This window comes from Myxocyprinus asiaticus, chromosome 3, assembly GCF_019703515.2.
Source record: "Myxocyprinus asiaticus isolate MX2 ecotype Aquarium Trade chromosome 3, UBuf_Myxa_2, whole genome shotgun sequence".
In the NCBI taxonomy this organism is placed as follows: Eukaryota; Metazoa; Chordata; class Actinopteri; order Cypriniformes; family Catostomidae; genus Myxocyprinus; species Myxocyprinus asiaticus.
In genome coordinates, this window is record NC_059346.1 from 31,139,268 (window position 1) to 31,154,696 (window position 15,429).

A 15,429-nucleotide genomic window follows, 5' to 3' on the forward strand; every position below is an offset into this window, starting at 1 on the left:
ATCATATTAGCCCAATTTTATCATCTTTACATTGGCTACCTGTTAAATTTCATATTCATTTTAAAATTTTGTTAACTACATACAAAACTTTGAATGGTCTAGCTCCACAGTACTTAAATGACCTTCTGACAAGCTATATTCCGTCACGTTCATTATGATCACAAAATTCTGGCTTGTTAATAATTATACTTGGCTCCTAAACTATGGAATAGTCTCCCTAACACTGTTCAGGATGCAGACACACTCACTCAAAGTCTAGACTAAAGACTCATCTATTTAGCCAGGCATACACCTAATTTATCCATCAACTCACGATTAGTCTGCTTTAGTTAGGTCTGCCAGAACCAGAAACATCCATCATGATCTATAACTCTGCATAAAATTTAATGGCATCTACGCTAATATTATTCTATTTGTTTACATCAGGATTCATATCCCGAGGTTACCAGAGCCTGCCAGATCCAGCTCCATTCCTGCTTGGTGTCAGAATCCACTGCTACATGACAAACTACAGCCGGTGCTAGCCAGACTTCACTTCAGTTTTTTGACTTCAGAGGATGAACTGATGCCAACTGTTTAACACTGGATACTTCATATGCCACTGCCTGAACCTTGGATTTAGGATGGACCTCACCGAAATGACCTGCAGATTGAACTGCGATGCACCTCATAATTTATCTCTGCCAGCATCACCTTTGTCTATTGATGGACTACACTCTTGAAATGGAATACACAGATTACCATTTAATTGCCAACAAAAGTCTTCATCAGCCAACTAACAAAGGACAATGCACCTATGTGAACTTCTGCAGTTAATCCAGGATGGACTTCAAAGACATTAGTCATTAATCTTAAAGTTTATAAAAAATCTGTTCTTTTTATTATTTTAAATACTGGACCTTAATGCTCACATAATTTACAAATATAAAACCATGACTTGCACTGCACACAAATTACCAATATTGGCATTATATTCATGTTGTTTAGCCAGAGGGGAACTGCCTGGTTTCTCCCAAGGTTATTTTTCTCCATTAACCAACATCTAATGGAGTTTTGTGTTCCTTGCCACAGTCGCCTTCAGCTTGCTCACAGGGGTTCTAAATCAAATTATTATTTAATTTCTATATACATTTTACAATAATATTTAATCAAACTACACAATGATCACTGTAAGACATTATAGATATTACAGTTTAATTTTTGTTTTTGTTTTTGTTAATGCATGATTTCCTGTAAAGCTGCTTTGAAACGATGTGTGTTGTGAAAAGTGCTATACAAATAAAAATGACGTGAGTTGACTTGACTATGGTCCTAATAAGGTGCCACATGTGGTCTTCCACTGTTGTAGCCTATCCGCCTCAAGGTTCAACATGTTGTGCATTCTGAGATGCTATTCTGCTCACTACAATTGTACAGAGTGGTTATCTGAGTTACCACAGCCTTTCTATCAACTCCAACCATTCTGGCCATTCTCCGTTGACCTCTCTCATCAACAAGGCGTTTCCGTCTGCAAAACTGCCGCTCACTGGATGTTTTTAGTTGTTGGCACCATTCTGAGTATGAAAATTAACTAAAGCTCCTGACCCATATCTGCATGATTTTATGCACTGCACTGCTGCCACACGATTGGCTGATTAGATAATCGCATGAATAAGTAGATGTACAGGTGTTCCTAATAAAATGCAAAGTGAGTGTACACCGTTAACGTACTCCACACAGAATTGTTTTTACCATGACATAAGATTCTGTTCATACCTCCCACCCCTGTGCCCATGTTATTTTCTCTCTACCTCCTGTAGCTGTGTGTCCTTTTTCTTAGAAGACAGGTTCACATGTTTGTCCAACTGAGAGTAATACTTCTCACTTTCCTTCTCAAACTTTTTGCGTCTCTCCTAAAAAACACACAAACAGACATATCCAGTGAGCATAACTATAAAACCCAGGGTGCACTAGTGAACTTTCTGTTGGCTAAACCAAATCTTAATAAAAACAAAACAGAAAAACTTGTAACTGGTTCCTTATAACTAATAATCTCTTTGAGTGGCCACACTGAAACATAGCTGAAATGAAAGTGAGATTTCAGTCATGTGAACTGTTGGCTTGGCCTGATCCAGCTGAGAGTATTTGGAATTTTGAAACTTTCCATGTGTTGCACTTTTTTTTTTCTTTTTTTCAATAAATGATCTTTCTTTCCTTCTTAACCGCAATAGCTTTGTAATTCTTTCTCCCTTTCTCTTAAACTAATAGTTTTTCCATGGAAGCTCTGAAAGCTGACAAATTTATCCATTCTAGTGTGTATCTATGTGTGACTCAAACCTAAATCTTAAATTAACATTCCTTCAAAGAGGTTTTGCAGTTGCTCACTGTCTATTATTGTAGTGCATGCATATGCATATGTGTATGCATTTGTGTGTACCTTGTTATGTTTTACCCTTTGCTCTGAATCAGACAGGAAGCAGAGAAATAAGGAGAGCGCTAACACCTTGGCCATTCATATGTGTTCATTAGGTGTGTAAACAAACTACATGTGTATACAAGGTCCAGAATTAACACTTTACAAGCACTTAATGCATGTTTAAAATTGGCTTTGAAGAGCAAATAAAAAACAATATAGAAAGTTACTCTCCAGTTGGACAGTAGTTTTTTTTTTCTAATTCTTTTTTCTATTTTCTCCCAAATTTGGAATGCCCAATTCCCAATGCGCTCTAGGTCCTCGTGGTGGCGTAGTGACTCGCTTCAATCCGGGTGGCGGAGGACCAATCTCAGTTGCCTCCGCGTCTGAGACAGTCAATCCACGCATCTTATCAAGTGGCTTGTTGAACGCATTACCGCAGTGACATAGAGTGTGTGGAGGCTTCACGCTATTCTCTGCGGCATCCACGCACAACTAATCACACACCCCACCAAGAGCAAACCACATTATAGCGACCACGAGGAGGTTCTCCCATGTGACTCTACCCCATGTGACTCTACCCTCCCGGGCCAATTTGGTTGCTTAGAGGACCTGGCTGGAGTCACTCAGCACGCCCTGGGGTGGTAGTCAGCATCTTTACTTGGCCCCAGTTGGACAGTAGCTTTATTAAGAACTGCACCATTACATGTTTTAAATAGAGTTGTAAGAAAAACAGTCTGACAGTTGCTAAAGTCAGTAATATGAGCAATGCAACATCTAAAAATAAAAATCTTCTAATCAAGAAAACATCTTAAAGAGCACCTATTATGGTTTTTAAATGTGCCGAATTTTGTTTTAAAGGTCTCATACAATAGATTTACATGCATCCAAGGTCAAAAAACACTTTAATTTGCTCATAATTTAAATTGCAGCATTCATTGATCCGTTCTAAAGGATTCATTCTAAACTCCTCCTTTCAGAGAGCCTACTCTCCTCTGATTGGTCAGATGTCCCAGTCTGTTGTGATTGGTCTACCGCTTAGTGTAGTGTTTGAGGGCGGGTCAAAGCTGTTCGCGAGCAGCCAGTGAAGACCAGAGGCGAGTTTTTTGTTACCAAATTACGTAGGTTAGTACAGGAAGTAAGTCTGGAATTACTAACGACTCATTTCAGGTGTTCAGAATCAGTTCTTTCTTTTGGGAGTCAATAACTCCATTTGTCGTGCACTTTGATTTTGAAACTTTGCAGACTTTTTTACATTCACAAACAGCTATATAACACACTACATGAAAGGTAATATTTGAAAAACCATAATAGGTGCTCTTTAAGTAGTGAGTAAGAGAGTAAGTAAATACTCAAGAAAACACTGGCATTGACAAGTTGGCAAAAAGTTCATTTTGGACCCTTTGTTTATACTAAATATACATCCTGCCATATTGTTATCTCACTTTAGTGTCTTACTCTGTGTGTTTGTGTGTGTGTGTGTGTGAGAATAACTCACCTTTGTGACTCCAATCTGTTCTTTTCTAAACTTTTCCAAAGGTTTAATGAGCAAGTCACAGGCATTCTGGACCTGCATGAGAGACAGTGAGACAGAAAAGAGAGAGAGTGTGTTCCTTATATGTCCTACTGTAACTACAACAGAAAGTTTTGTCCCCACTCTTATTCAACACATGCAGTCCAGAGATCAGGAGCTGTCACAATACAGTAGGCCGTTTAGCATCCCACTGAATGACAATGGCAGGGGCCCAAGTACAAGACTGGAGAGGGATTTGAACCTTTGTGACCTTCTTCATGCAGCAGCAGCATATATTTGTTTTAGTCTTGGCATGCACTTAAATGAGTTATGAGGGTGCTTGAATATTATTTCCCCAAAAAATAACAACTACTTGAGCATATGCTGTGCACCTCTTGGGGAAGGAAGAGGTCATTTTTGTCTGAATCTGGAGTTTCCAGTTTTGCAGGATTAGATGTTTCAGATAAGACTTATAATTAAGCTCAAAGAATTTTGAGGGTGATTCAGGTCAGCCTTTAAAGCTACACCAGTTCCACACTTAGTTTGTCAGCTCGAACTCTATAACTGGGTTTTATGATGCAAACTTCTCAATAAAATGAACAAAACCATGTTTAATTGGCCCTCAGCAGTGTGGTCTTTTCTGCAGATTGTTAATGATCTACATCCAGTATCTGTATGTAATACATGTGCTGTTCACATTTATTTTAGATTATGATTTACTATTTTTAAGGGCAAGGAAAGAATTGACCAACCAGCATCATCCGGCCCTCTTCCACGTCTTGCAGCAGACCAGCAAACTCTCGAAATGACTCAGCTGTAAAGGTAAAAGCATGTGGTTACGTGAACACATACAAACCAAACACACAGATGTAGGCAAAATTATGCAAAAATGCTGCCACAGGCATACATAAAAACAGCACCCAACAATGACATTACACACTGTGCGTTTAAAAGGAAACAATGGTGTTACAGCAGAGTAACTTACTTATTTAATACTCACCTTTTTCATAATAACCGATCATGCTCAAATGAAAACATTTAGCCTTTCATGCTTAACAGTTAATAAAATTGCTGTGCATAAATATAAAGGCATAACCATAATAATCATATTATTGTTATCAATTATATTATTTTCAATAACAATACAATATTCATTATGCATTTAATGTTTTTATTGTTGTAGTATAATGATATTTTACTTATTATTGTATCAAAAAGCAAAAATGAAATAGCTAAAATCGGTTATGCATATTGGTTATCAGACACTTAAACATACAAATAGTTTCAATATTGGTCGTGAAAAACAATATCGTCAATCTTTATAAAACAACAAGTTCTTAAATAAATAAATGAAATTACACCCAAATGAGCTCCAATCAGGTTAAAACCTGACAATATGCAGACCAATCAGGGCAGCGTTTCCCAAAAGCATCGCAAGTTTATGTTGATCTTATAGACCAGTGACGCCAATGGTTTCCACAATCTACTTAGGCTTACGATGCTTTTGGGAAATGCTGCCCAGACCTGTCAGCGATGAGCTGGAAACTCACCGATGTTCATCTCATCGTCAGTCAGAGTGTCACCGATGAAATCAAAATGGAACGACTGAAGGGTCTGAGAGAACTTCTGCACTGCCAGCGAGTAATCTGTAGGCAACACCAAAACCATAAAGAGAACATTGAAAAATCCTTGTTTGGTTTTGTTATTTGGCCAGAATAAATTACTACTTATGAATGAACATCAATGGAAAACCATATACTGATGCAATTTACAGGCTCCAGAAGCTAGCAGCTTTAACCCACCCAAGTTTCAAATCCAGCCCATATGAAATGCTCTTCACACATATTGTGTATATGCAGCTATTAATTACTGAACCTCTGGAAAATAAGAAAAGCAGCTTTTATATATATATATATATATATATATATATATATATATATATATATATATATATCCCTTTTTCTCCCCAATTTGGAATGCCCAGTTCCCACTACTTAGTAGGTCCTCGTGGTGGCGCAGTTACTCACCTCACTCCAGGTGGTGGAGGACAAGTCTCAGTTGACTCCGCTTCTGAGACAGTCAAAGTCACGTGGCTCGTTGTGCATGACACCGCGGAGACTCCCCACATGTAGAGTGGATCCACGCACAACTTACCACGTGCCCCATTGAGAGCGAGAACCACTATTCGCAACCACGAGGAGGTTACCCCATGTGACTCTACCCTCCCTAGCAACCCGGGCCAATTTGGTTACTTAGGAGACATGGCTGGAGTCACTCAGCACATCCTGGATTCGAACTTGCGACTCCAGGGGTGGTAGTCAGCATCAATGCTCACTGAGCTACCCAGGCACCCCCTAGAAAAGCAGCTTTATTACTAAGTGAAATCAGATGTTGTTAAGCTCAGCGAGGATGAAATAATGTTTTAAACTCTACACAGATTCACTGCCAAAACAGACACACACACTGCAAGACAGGCCACTGTGTAAGGCTCTGAGTGTCCTTCTCGGTTACTTGTCATTTATCACACATTTGTCATCCAAAGCATTTACAGTACAGTAATTGCTGGGACGTTCTCCATGGAGCAACACTGGAACAAGAAATTACAAAGTGTAGACAATACACACTGCGATTTCCTTCTTTCTTTGTTCTTGTTACTAAAGAGGTGTGGTATTTCACTGGTTTAATATTTGTGATAATTGCCCGTTTTACCTTTTAATTGATTCTCCTCAATTATTGGTCCAGATCCTTTGTATTTTAGTTATAAACAGTTCACTATCTCATAGACAGGCAGCTATATGGCAGCAAAGGCTGCTGTTTGTTGTGTAGAATAGATAGATAAGTAAGTTTGCCTTGTAACATTTATGTTCATGATGTTTGTATTTGTTTCCAATGACATTTGAAAATATGATTTATTTTTTATTCTAGAAAACCAATAACCCCAACCAAAAAAAAAAGCTTATCTCCCTTTAGGATTTTTACTAGCAATTTGCTGGTTAAATTATTATTTTAAAAAAAGTGTAATAATTGTAAAAAAAAAAGTGTAAGAATGTATTATTATTATATGTGTATATATAATGAGCATTAATATAAACTAACAGCTTACAGATGGTAGACAATTAAGGCCACAGTTATAAAAACTTAGGACACTAAAGAGACCTTTCTACTAACTCTGAAAAACACCAAAAGAAAAATGCCCAGGGTCCCTGCTCATCTGCGTGAATGTGCCTTAGGCATGCTGCATGGAGGCATGAGGACTGCAGATGTGGCCAGGGCAATAAATTGCAATGTCCGTACTGTGAGACACCTAAGACAGCACTACAGGGAGACAGGAAGGACAGCTGATCATCCTTGCAGTGGCAGACCATGTGTAACAACACCTGCACAGGATCGGTACATCCGAATATCACACCTGCGGGACAGGTATAGGATGGCAACAACAAATGCCTGAGTTACACCAGGAATGCACAATCCCTCCAACAGTGCTCAAACTGTCCGCAATAGGCTGAGAGGGGCTGGACTAAGGGCTTGTAGGCCTGTTGTAAGGCAGGTCCTTACCAGACATGACCGGCAGCAACGTCACCTATGGGCACAAACCCACCTTCGCTGGACCAGACAGGACTGGCAAAAGTTCTGTGCGTGAAGAGCCCGGATCTCAATCCCACTGAGCACGTCTGGGACCTGTTGGATCGGAGGGTGAGGGCTAGGGTCATTCCCCCCAGAAATGTCCGGGAACTTGCAAGTGCCTTGGTGGAAGAGTGGGGTAACATCTCACAGCAAGAACTGGCAAATCTGGTGCAGTCCATGAGGAGGAGATGCACTGAGTACTTAATGAAGCTGGTGGCCACACCAGATACTGACTGTTACTTTTGATTTTTGTTCAGGGATACACTATTCCATTTCTGTTAGTCACATGTCTGTGAAACTTGTTCAGTTTATGTCTTAGTTGTTGAATCTTTTTATGTTCATACAAATATTTACACATGTTAAGTTTGCTGAAAATAAAAGCAGTTGAAGGTGAGAGGATGTTTCTTTTTTTGCAGAGTTTATATTAATATCGGCATTGGTCAAGGACAAACCCATATTGTTCAACCACTACCTTTATGTTATTATCCCAGATCCTTTAATATTAGGCTACTACATGCTAATATTCTAAATATAAACATTCTCACAACATTTGGACTTCTGATGAATTTTTAGAGCTTAACATGAGGGCCAAAAAGAAAAAAGTCTATTTAGTTACCGCAAAAGTGTCTAAACCTGACTTTAAGCTCCTTTCCTGAACAAAAGCCATGTGAGAAGGACAGCCATTTTTCTATCTCTAACTCTCTGACTGTGCTCTGTGCTGTTGGCCTGCTGGCTCTGTGAAGTAAGCTTTGCTAACGGAGGAGAAGGCTTAAATGATTGTATCCCTTCTGATGCAAAAGGCACAAAGAGTGGGTTTGTCTAAAGCATGAGGAGCTGGCAATACAGACTACACTCTCCAAACCAGACCACATAACCCGCCCTGTTTGGCCCTCTCACAAACACACATAGAACACTTTAAGATGGTGACGGAGTCATGTTACTCTTGCAATGTTTGGATGGGGCTGATGTAACAGGTGATTGAATGTGTCACAGCATGCAGGTTATAATCTACTAACCACAGCTGAAGCCCAGAGCCACATCCTAGTACAAGAGAACCAGACTTGGCTGAAGAACCAGTCAGTGCACTCTGAGTGAACACATGACAGAATATAATTGTTTGAATACAGGGAAGAAAGAAAAACGTGTTGTGATCTGTGGATCTTACAGAATATATAAAACACAACTGTGGAATTAAAGTATCCTCTGTCTGTAATTATAGCAGCCTCAACAACAAGCTCACTTTCTGTATTGGGCAACACATTTGTGTCAAGGGATAGTTCACCCAAAAATGAAAATTGTGTCATCATACCCTCATATTGTTCCAACCCTGTATGACTTTCTTTCTTCCGTATACCACAAATGGGGATGTTAGACAGTATTGGTAAGGTTAACAGTAAGGTTTTTTTCTGCTGACCCGGTTGGGCCAATAGTTCAGATATTTACTTGCCCTGCCAAGTGCCTACATTAGTGCTGGCCCCACTACAAATATATTTTTATATGTGCCTTAGGAAAAAATAAAATGGTAAAAAAATATAGATGTTTGCCATGTAAAGATTTTTCATTTGCAGTAATAACTGAAAATTATACAGCTATAATGTAACTTCATGAAAGCTATATCATAAACACACAAAAAAAATTAAAATTTTTCATTTGTTACAAAATATGAATAATTGGTATATCATTTTAGTCCATTCGTAGAGATGCTTCTAAGACTATCACAAGTCATTCTCATAACTTTGAAAAAAAAAAACTTTTTCTGAAAACTGTTTCTTAATGTGCGTACTTTTGTGTTCTTACACTCTCGAGGACTTGTTCAATGTCATCATTCATCACCGAAGTTCAATTCCAATACTTAAGAATGCATGTACCAAGAATACATAAAATTACCAAGATGTTTACAGGCCGAAGGCTCCATCGGATTGTGACTTGTGGGTAGAAACTGGTAATATGGTGACAGACGAAGGAATTTTATCGTTGTGCTTTCCCACTGTAAGCTCGCAGAAGTCTGTCAGCTCATGAGAGTCGTTATACTCTGTCAACTTTTGTTATTTTGTTGGGCATGATTTTAATCAAAGTAATAAACACATGGAGGAAACAAGTTTTAGCAGCAGATTTTATGACTAGTTCTGCAAAACCTCACTTGTGTTATGATGATAATAATGCTGTGACTGGTGTGTGATAATGCCAGTAGTTCTCTCACTGGCTACAAATGTGCTGTGACAGTTAATTGCACAACAGGAAGATCACAGCACATCTCTAAGATCGCAATAGATGCGTTCTACGTCTTCATGTCCTTCCGAGTTTGTTCTTCCAAGGGAGCGTGGCAAGACTGGTCTTCATAAAAACACAAGTCTGTTCTCTGCATTCTTAGCATTGAGAAACACCCCTTGTCTATTAGCCAGCTAGAAAATGTTACCATGACAATTTTAAATTAGCAGAATTCACAACAACATTGGTATAGAACACCAAATGTGTACGTTTGCGAGGCAAAAATAAAAACACATATAGAACAAATGCAAGATTGCACTGGCCCAAATGGGCAAGTGACAGTTTCATCAACTGGACCGAAACTCCTTATTGTTGAGACCTGAGCATAAGTCCATACAACGAAAGTGAATTATGACTAGTTGTTATTCTGCCTAACATCTCCTTTTGTGTTCAACGAAAGAAAGAAAGTACTATAGGTTTGGAACAATATGAGGGTGAGAACATGATAACAGAATTTTCATTTCCGCGTAAACTATCCCTTAAAGCTACGAAGCTCTGTTTGGTCATAATAGGAGCAATAGATCTTCAAAGAGGTTCCTCATCGTTGAAGAAAAGGAAATTCTCAACTTCCTGTGTTTTAAGTTTCATTTCCCCCAATACCCACAATATTCCTCAAAAAGTGCATAACAACATACACATAGGAAGTAGACATTTTAAAATCACTAAGTCAGGTCATATGACTTCAGAACGTGCCGAACAGTAAGATAACCAGTTTTCGTGATGAAAATTCTGTATTGTGAGCTCATTGCATTCATTCAACTGTTTACCATTGACTCCTTCAGGTGTCAATGCCAGATCTAGCTGCATATTTAACTGTGAAGAGGAGGGCATGGCCGGGCCGTAAGGTTGGACACCTGGCGCTGAATTACCCCAATCAGCCAGGAGAGGGATAAAGAGGAGCCAGAGACGGCAGTTAGAGAGAGAGTGATGCATGCAGCCAATGATCGCGTGCATTCTGCGTTGGGCTGAAAAGCCAACAGTACCCCCATCACCCGATTCAGCCATCCGGTCTGATTTACTCCCCCCCCCCCCCATTTCTGGAGGGGAGTTATTGCTCTTCCGGCCGTCCCGCTTCCGGATGGTCTTCCCCACCTTCTGGGAACATGAGGAGGACGAGGGGAGGGAGAGGGGAGAGAGAGAGAGCGGGAGAGATCGAGAGAGAGAGGAGAGAGAGAGAGAGAGAGAGAGAGAGAGAGAGAGAGAGAGAGAGACAGAGAAAAGAAAAGAGAGAGAGAGAAAAAAAACAGGCTAGTCCCCGTTCACGCCACCAGTCGGTCCTCAGCCAGCAGCACAGCGGTCCTCAGCGACACCGGGCAATGGCACTGGACACCTTGGGGTAATTCAGCGCTAGGCGTCCATACTTACGGCCCGGCCATGCCCTCCTCGTCACATTGACTAAGCTGCTGATGACTTTTTCCAAGACAATGTTTGCATCTGAGCACAGACTGCAGTCATCAAATTACAGACAGTCTGTACACATGATCTACACAGTTTCATAAAGAAATCTGCTGTATAATGGCTCAGCATTCTACTTTTGCAGTATTGCACTCTTGAGGTATAGAGCAGATTTGTGGTCAGTGAAATTAGAATCTATCATCTTCCCTCAGCCTACAAGTGTTTTAAGAAAACTGATGCTTTTATGACTTCCCTTGAAATTAAGGAAGGAAGCATGAGAAGCCTTCAACTAGGAGATAAATTAAAGCTGAATCATGAAATTATTGCTGATGGAGGACAAGTCGTCAACTCTTTTATACATACTTAACCTTTGAATTATAAGAATACTGAGCTTAGTCAGGAAATCTTCTGCCTGATAGCACATGTACCTCACCCAGATGTCTATTTGATGTGTGTTTACATCTGGAAGATGTTTGTTTTGTTTTTTTTTACATTGTTTGCTCATCTGCAATATGTCATAAGCCGTACGTCAATAAGTATGTCTCAGAAGTCAATAAGACATTCAGCAGATGTCTTTGAGATGCGTATGATTTAGAATGTTTGTAAATCTGATCTTTTTAAGATGTTTAGCAGATGTTTATTAGATTGCGATTCTTTCCAGATGAAAAGATCTAAAACAGACGTCTCAGAGATGTATGTTTGCTATCTGGGCTAACACTGATAGTGAACACTAACACTGGGAAGCAGAATTACACTACTATAATTACTGTAAAATCTATATCTATAATTACAAAAACATTACATTAGGCTATTCTGAGTTCAGCTTTTCATCATTAAGCACAAGATGTCATCCAAAGTCATTTAAAAGTGCATTGTTTGCCGTGACAGTTCTTCCCCTCCATTGCCTCAAAGGAACAATAATGCTTGAGCAGAACTGTGCTCAATCAAAACACTTCAGAGATAAGCCAAGCAAAGAGGGAGCAGAATGGGGTCTGCGGGGGCTGCATCCTTCTCCATCTCCACTAGCTGAAACAGATTTTGATGTCTAAACTTTCCCGTTCAATTTCATTCGACTAATCTGGAAGACAAAAGGTGCATGCTATAAATACATGCTGGGTATGAGAACCCATCCCATCCCTGATTGTCTCCTCAAAGTGCTTGCCAGCATCTCTGAGATGATGATCATCCAAAGAGCTACGCACCATCTGCCACTTCACTCCCTCCCCTTTACAATTTATAATCCCCTTTAAAACCATCCACGGACCTGCAAGTGAAAGCTTATGCCAAAAGTTTTACGAATAGGAGCATTTTGTTGGAAAAAACAAAAACAAAACAACGCTCTACTGAATGCGCAGGTCTTCACTCGTTCATCTGCTCGGATTGGCAAAGGCGGAGACTTCCATCCACATCCCCCAGCGGGCTGTAAAAGACAATGTTTACCTTTAATCGTGTTGATCACACTATTCCCGTCCTTGATCACATCCTTGAGGAACTTGCTAGTTCTTTCCAGCTCGTTTTCGTAGCATTTTAATCTCTCTCTGAAATCAGGACTGTCGGAGTAGCAATCGCTGAACTCGAGAGGAGGATGCCCCATTATATCACCTCTGATCGATCAGTGTAGAGAACCCGACTTTTGTTATCAGTAAAGTACACAAACCACGACAGGCGTGACTTTTGATCACTCGGTTGTATTGGTCAAGTTGATTCCGATTAATCAGTTTCGATCAAGTTCCCCATATCTGACACATTGGATGATATGCAGTTGCAAAAAAAATATTCCAGCGCTCCAGTCTCCTTGTGCACACGCGCGGTGTTCCTGTACAGGCTAGTACTGCTGTTGTCGAGTATGCGGAATGACAAATTAAAGCTTAAAAGTACTGATAAAGAAAGTATTGTTGTTTCTACACTTTTCCTTGTTATGGGAGCGGAGTGACTAGAAATCGCGGGCAGGGCCACATACTAAGTACTCCCACATCACTGGGCGGCAAATGTTATTAACCGTTTCCTAGGGGATACATCGTTTTCTTCCTCCAGGGGGCGCATGGGGGCTCACAAAGCCAAATCCTTTATTGAGTTGAATTCAAATCTCAGGACGATTTTTTGTCTTACTGCTGACAAATTGACACTAAAAAGTATAAACTCTCAAATAAATTAATTTAAGGGAATATGTATTACAATACAAATGGAATTCCGCCTTAAAAATCTCTATAAAATTATTAATTAAAAAGCTTCATAGAGTCACCATGAATGTCTGCGATTGGTCCATCCAGATCAGCGCTGAGAAAAGTAACAAGTACCAAGTGACAACTGTTTTAACGTTTAGTTTGCAGCAGCGTTCTAAACAAGTAGCTACAGTGAAATAATGACACTGCGCATTTTTAATAGCATTTGTTTTGAAATTATAAGATTTATAGTTTAAACTGGAGAGGTATTTGTAGATTTAGCGTGCTAGACCAATCAAAGACAACATCCGGGCCACTAGACTCGCCTAATTTCACCATTCACGCTTGTTCTATTTCACCATTCACGCTTGTTCTATTTCTATGAAACACACTGATTCTGAACATTAAAGAGACCGACACTGTTTTAAATGATCTATAAACAATTTACAAAGCCTCAGATCACTGCCAACTTCTCTTGTAATCCCACTTTTAAGGTGTCACTCACAAGCAGTATGTCTTCTATGAATTCTTAGCTCAGTTATTTATAGGTATTTTAATATCTAAACGTTGTCACTTGACTACTGATAAAATATGTTAACTTTACATATGGCATTCTATGAATCAAATAAATTCACGGCAAGAACTTAAGCTTTTTACTTTAATTGATAACCTACAATTGATTTCAGGATTCACTTTTAATTTAAAGTTGGTTTAAATATTTTTTAAGGAATTATTATTGTTGTTGTTGTATTTTTATTATGTTATTTTTACTTTTATTTTTTGTTTATTTTTTTATTTTATTGAGAAATCACGATACATTTTACATAAAGCAATAACAAAACAAGCACCAACACACACAATAAATAAATAAATAAATAAATAAAACAGAACAAACAAACAAATAGGTATGAGATAATCACATAACTTAAAAGCTTCACATAGAGTCCTAATGTGTTTTGCTTTACTATTTTTCAATCCAAGAAGTAACTCAACATCATTTTCCATTTCTAATTTAAATAACAAAATATTTGGGTTTCCTTAAGCCTATTTTTGCTTATGAATATGGCATTTTCCCATAATTAAACAGAAATGAACAAGAAAGACCATACTTGGATGTAATCCTTGCTCATTTAAATAAATAAATATGTATTTTTCAGAAAGATGAATTTTCACACCCAATGACTTGCAAAGAAAGTCTTCCAAGTCAACCCAATTTTTTTTTTACTATACATGCAGTTGAAAAATAAGTGAACAACAGTCTCCTTCTCCAAACCACAAAAATCTAATTTAGTATCAATATCAGTACGAAATCTTAGAAAAAAGTGTTTTTAAAAGGGTACAACAAATTGATTATTTTAAAATATATTTCCCTCACCTTGTTAGTTATACAATATCTTTTTGGTAACAACCATGCATATTTCCAATCAATGTAGTCAGTTTTGACTGCCAGAATGTTCTAGAAGATATCTCAGATATCTCTGTATTCTCTCAGTAAATCCCTTATAAAATTATTCTTCCACCTCCTATCTGCAATATCAACTCCATTACTTATAACATCAGGTCTAAAAATATTGGCAATGTCTTCAGTCAAATTACCTTTTAACAGGCATATTAAACCAGATGGAATAGCATAAAAACTATACTGTATTCCTTAGGAATTATTGGAATCTTATGTATACAGGTGCCCATTTTCATTAAATAACTGTCTAACAAATATAACGTCATAGTCCACCCATTTCTGGAAGAAAAAAAAAATCAGGTTTTGTGTTTAAATGTTATGTGCATGTTATTCCAAATTATACTTTTATTAGGTGAAAAATTATGTTTATAAACAAGCAACCAGGAGAGTAGAACCTGTCTATGAAAATTACTTAATTTAATTGGAATTTTACTCATCTCAAAGTTACATTTCAAAAGAAAAGCGATACCTCCCATTTTTTTCAAAAATTAGATTAGGGATTAAATATCAAATCTTATAGACCTTTTCACAGACTGTGATGACGCGTTTCCGCCTTATTCATCAGCGTAAATCTCGCAATTTTTTTATAATATACATTTTTACAATATTGAGTGTA

General features: G+C 38.5%; 1 protein-coding gene across 3 annotated transcripts in view; it reads right to left on the minus strand.

Moving 5' to 3' along the window:
* ophn1 (oligophrenin 1) overlaps positions 1-13,166 on the minus strand; it is a 70,853-nt gene extending 57,687 nt beyond the window's left edge. For 2 of the 3 annotated variants that reach the window (XM_051660455.1, XM_051660460.1), the window contains exons 1-5: positions 12,633-13,166; positions 5,456-5,551; positions 4,658-4,719; positions 3,891-3,962; positions 1,791-1,892 (exon numbers count right to left, since the gene is read on the minus strand). In XM_051660455.1, coding sequence (XP_051516415.1) covers positions 1,791-1,892; positions 3,891-3,962; positions 4,658-4,719; positions 5,456-5,551; positions 12,633-12,786 — 486 coding nt within the window. In that variant the 5' untranslated portion in view covers positions 12,787-13,166. Of the gene's footprint in view, positions 1-1,790; positions 1,893-3,890; positions 3,963-4,657; positions 4,720-5,455; positions 5,552-5,932; positions 12,271-12,632 lie in introns of all 3 variants that reach the window. The other variant, XM_051660470.1, reaches the window with a different exon arrangement.
* Between the last annotated feature and the right edge of the window lie 2,263 nt (positions 13,167-15,429).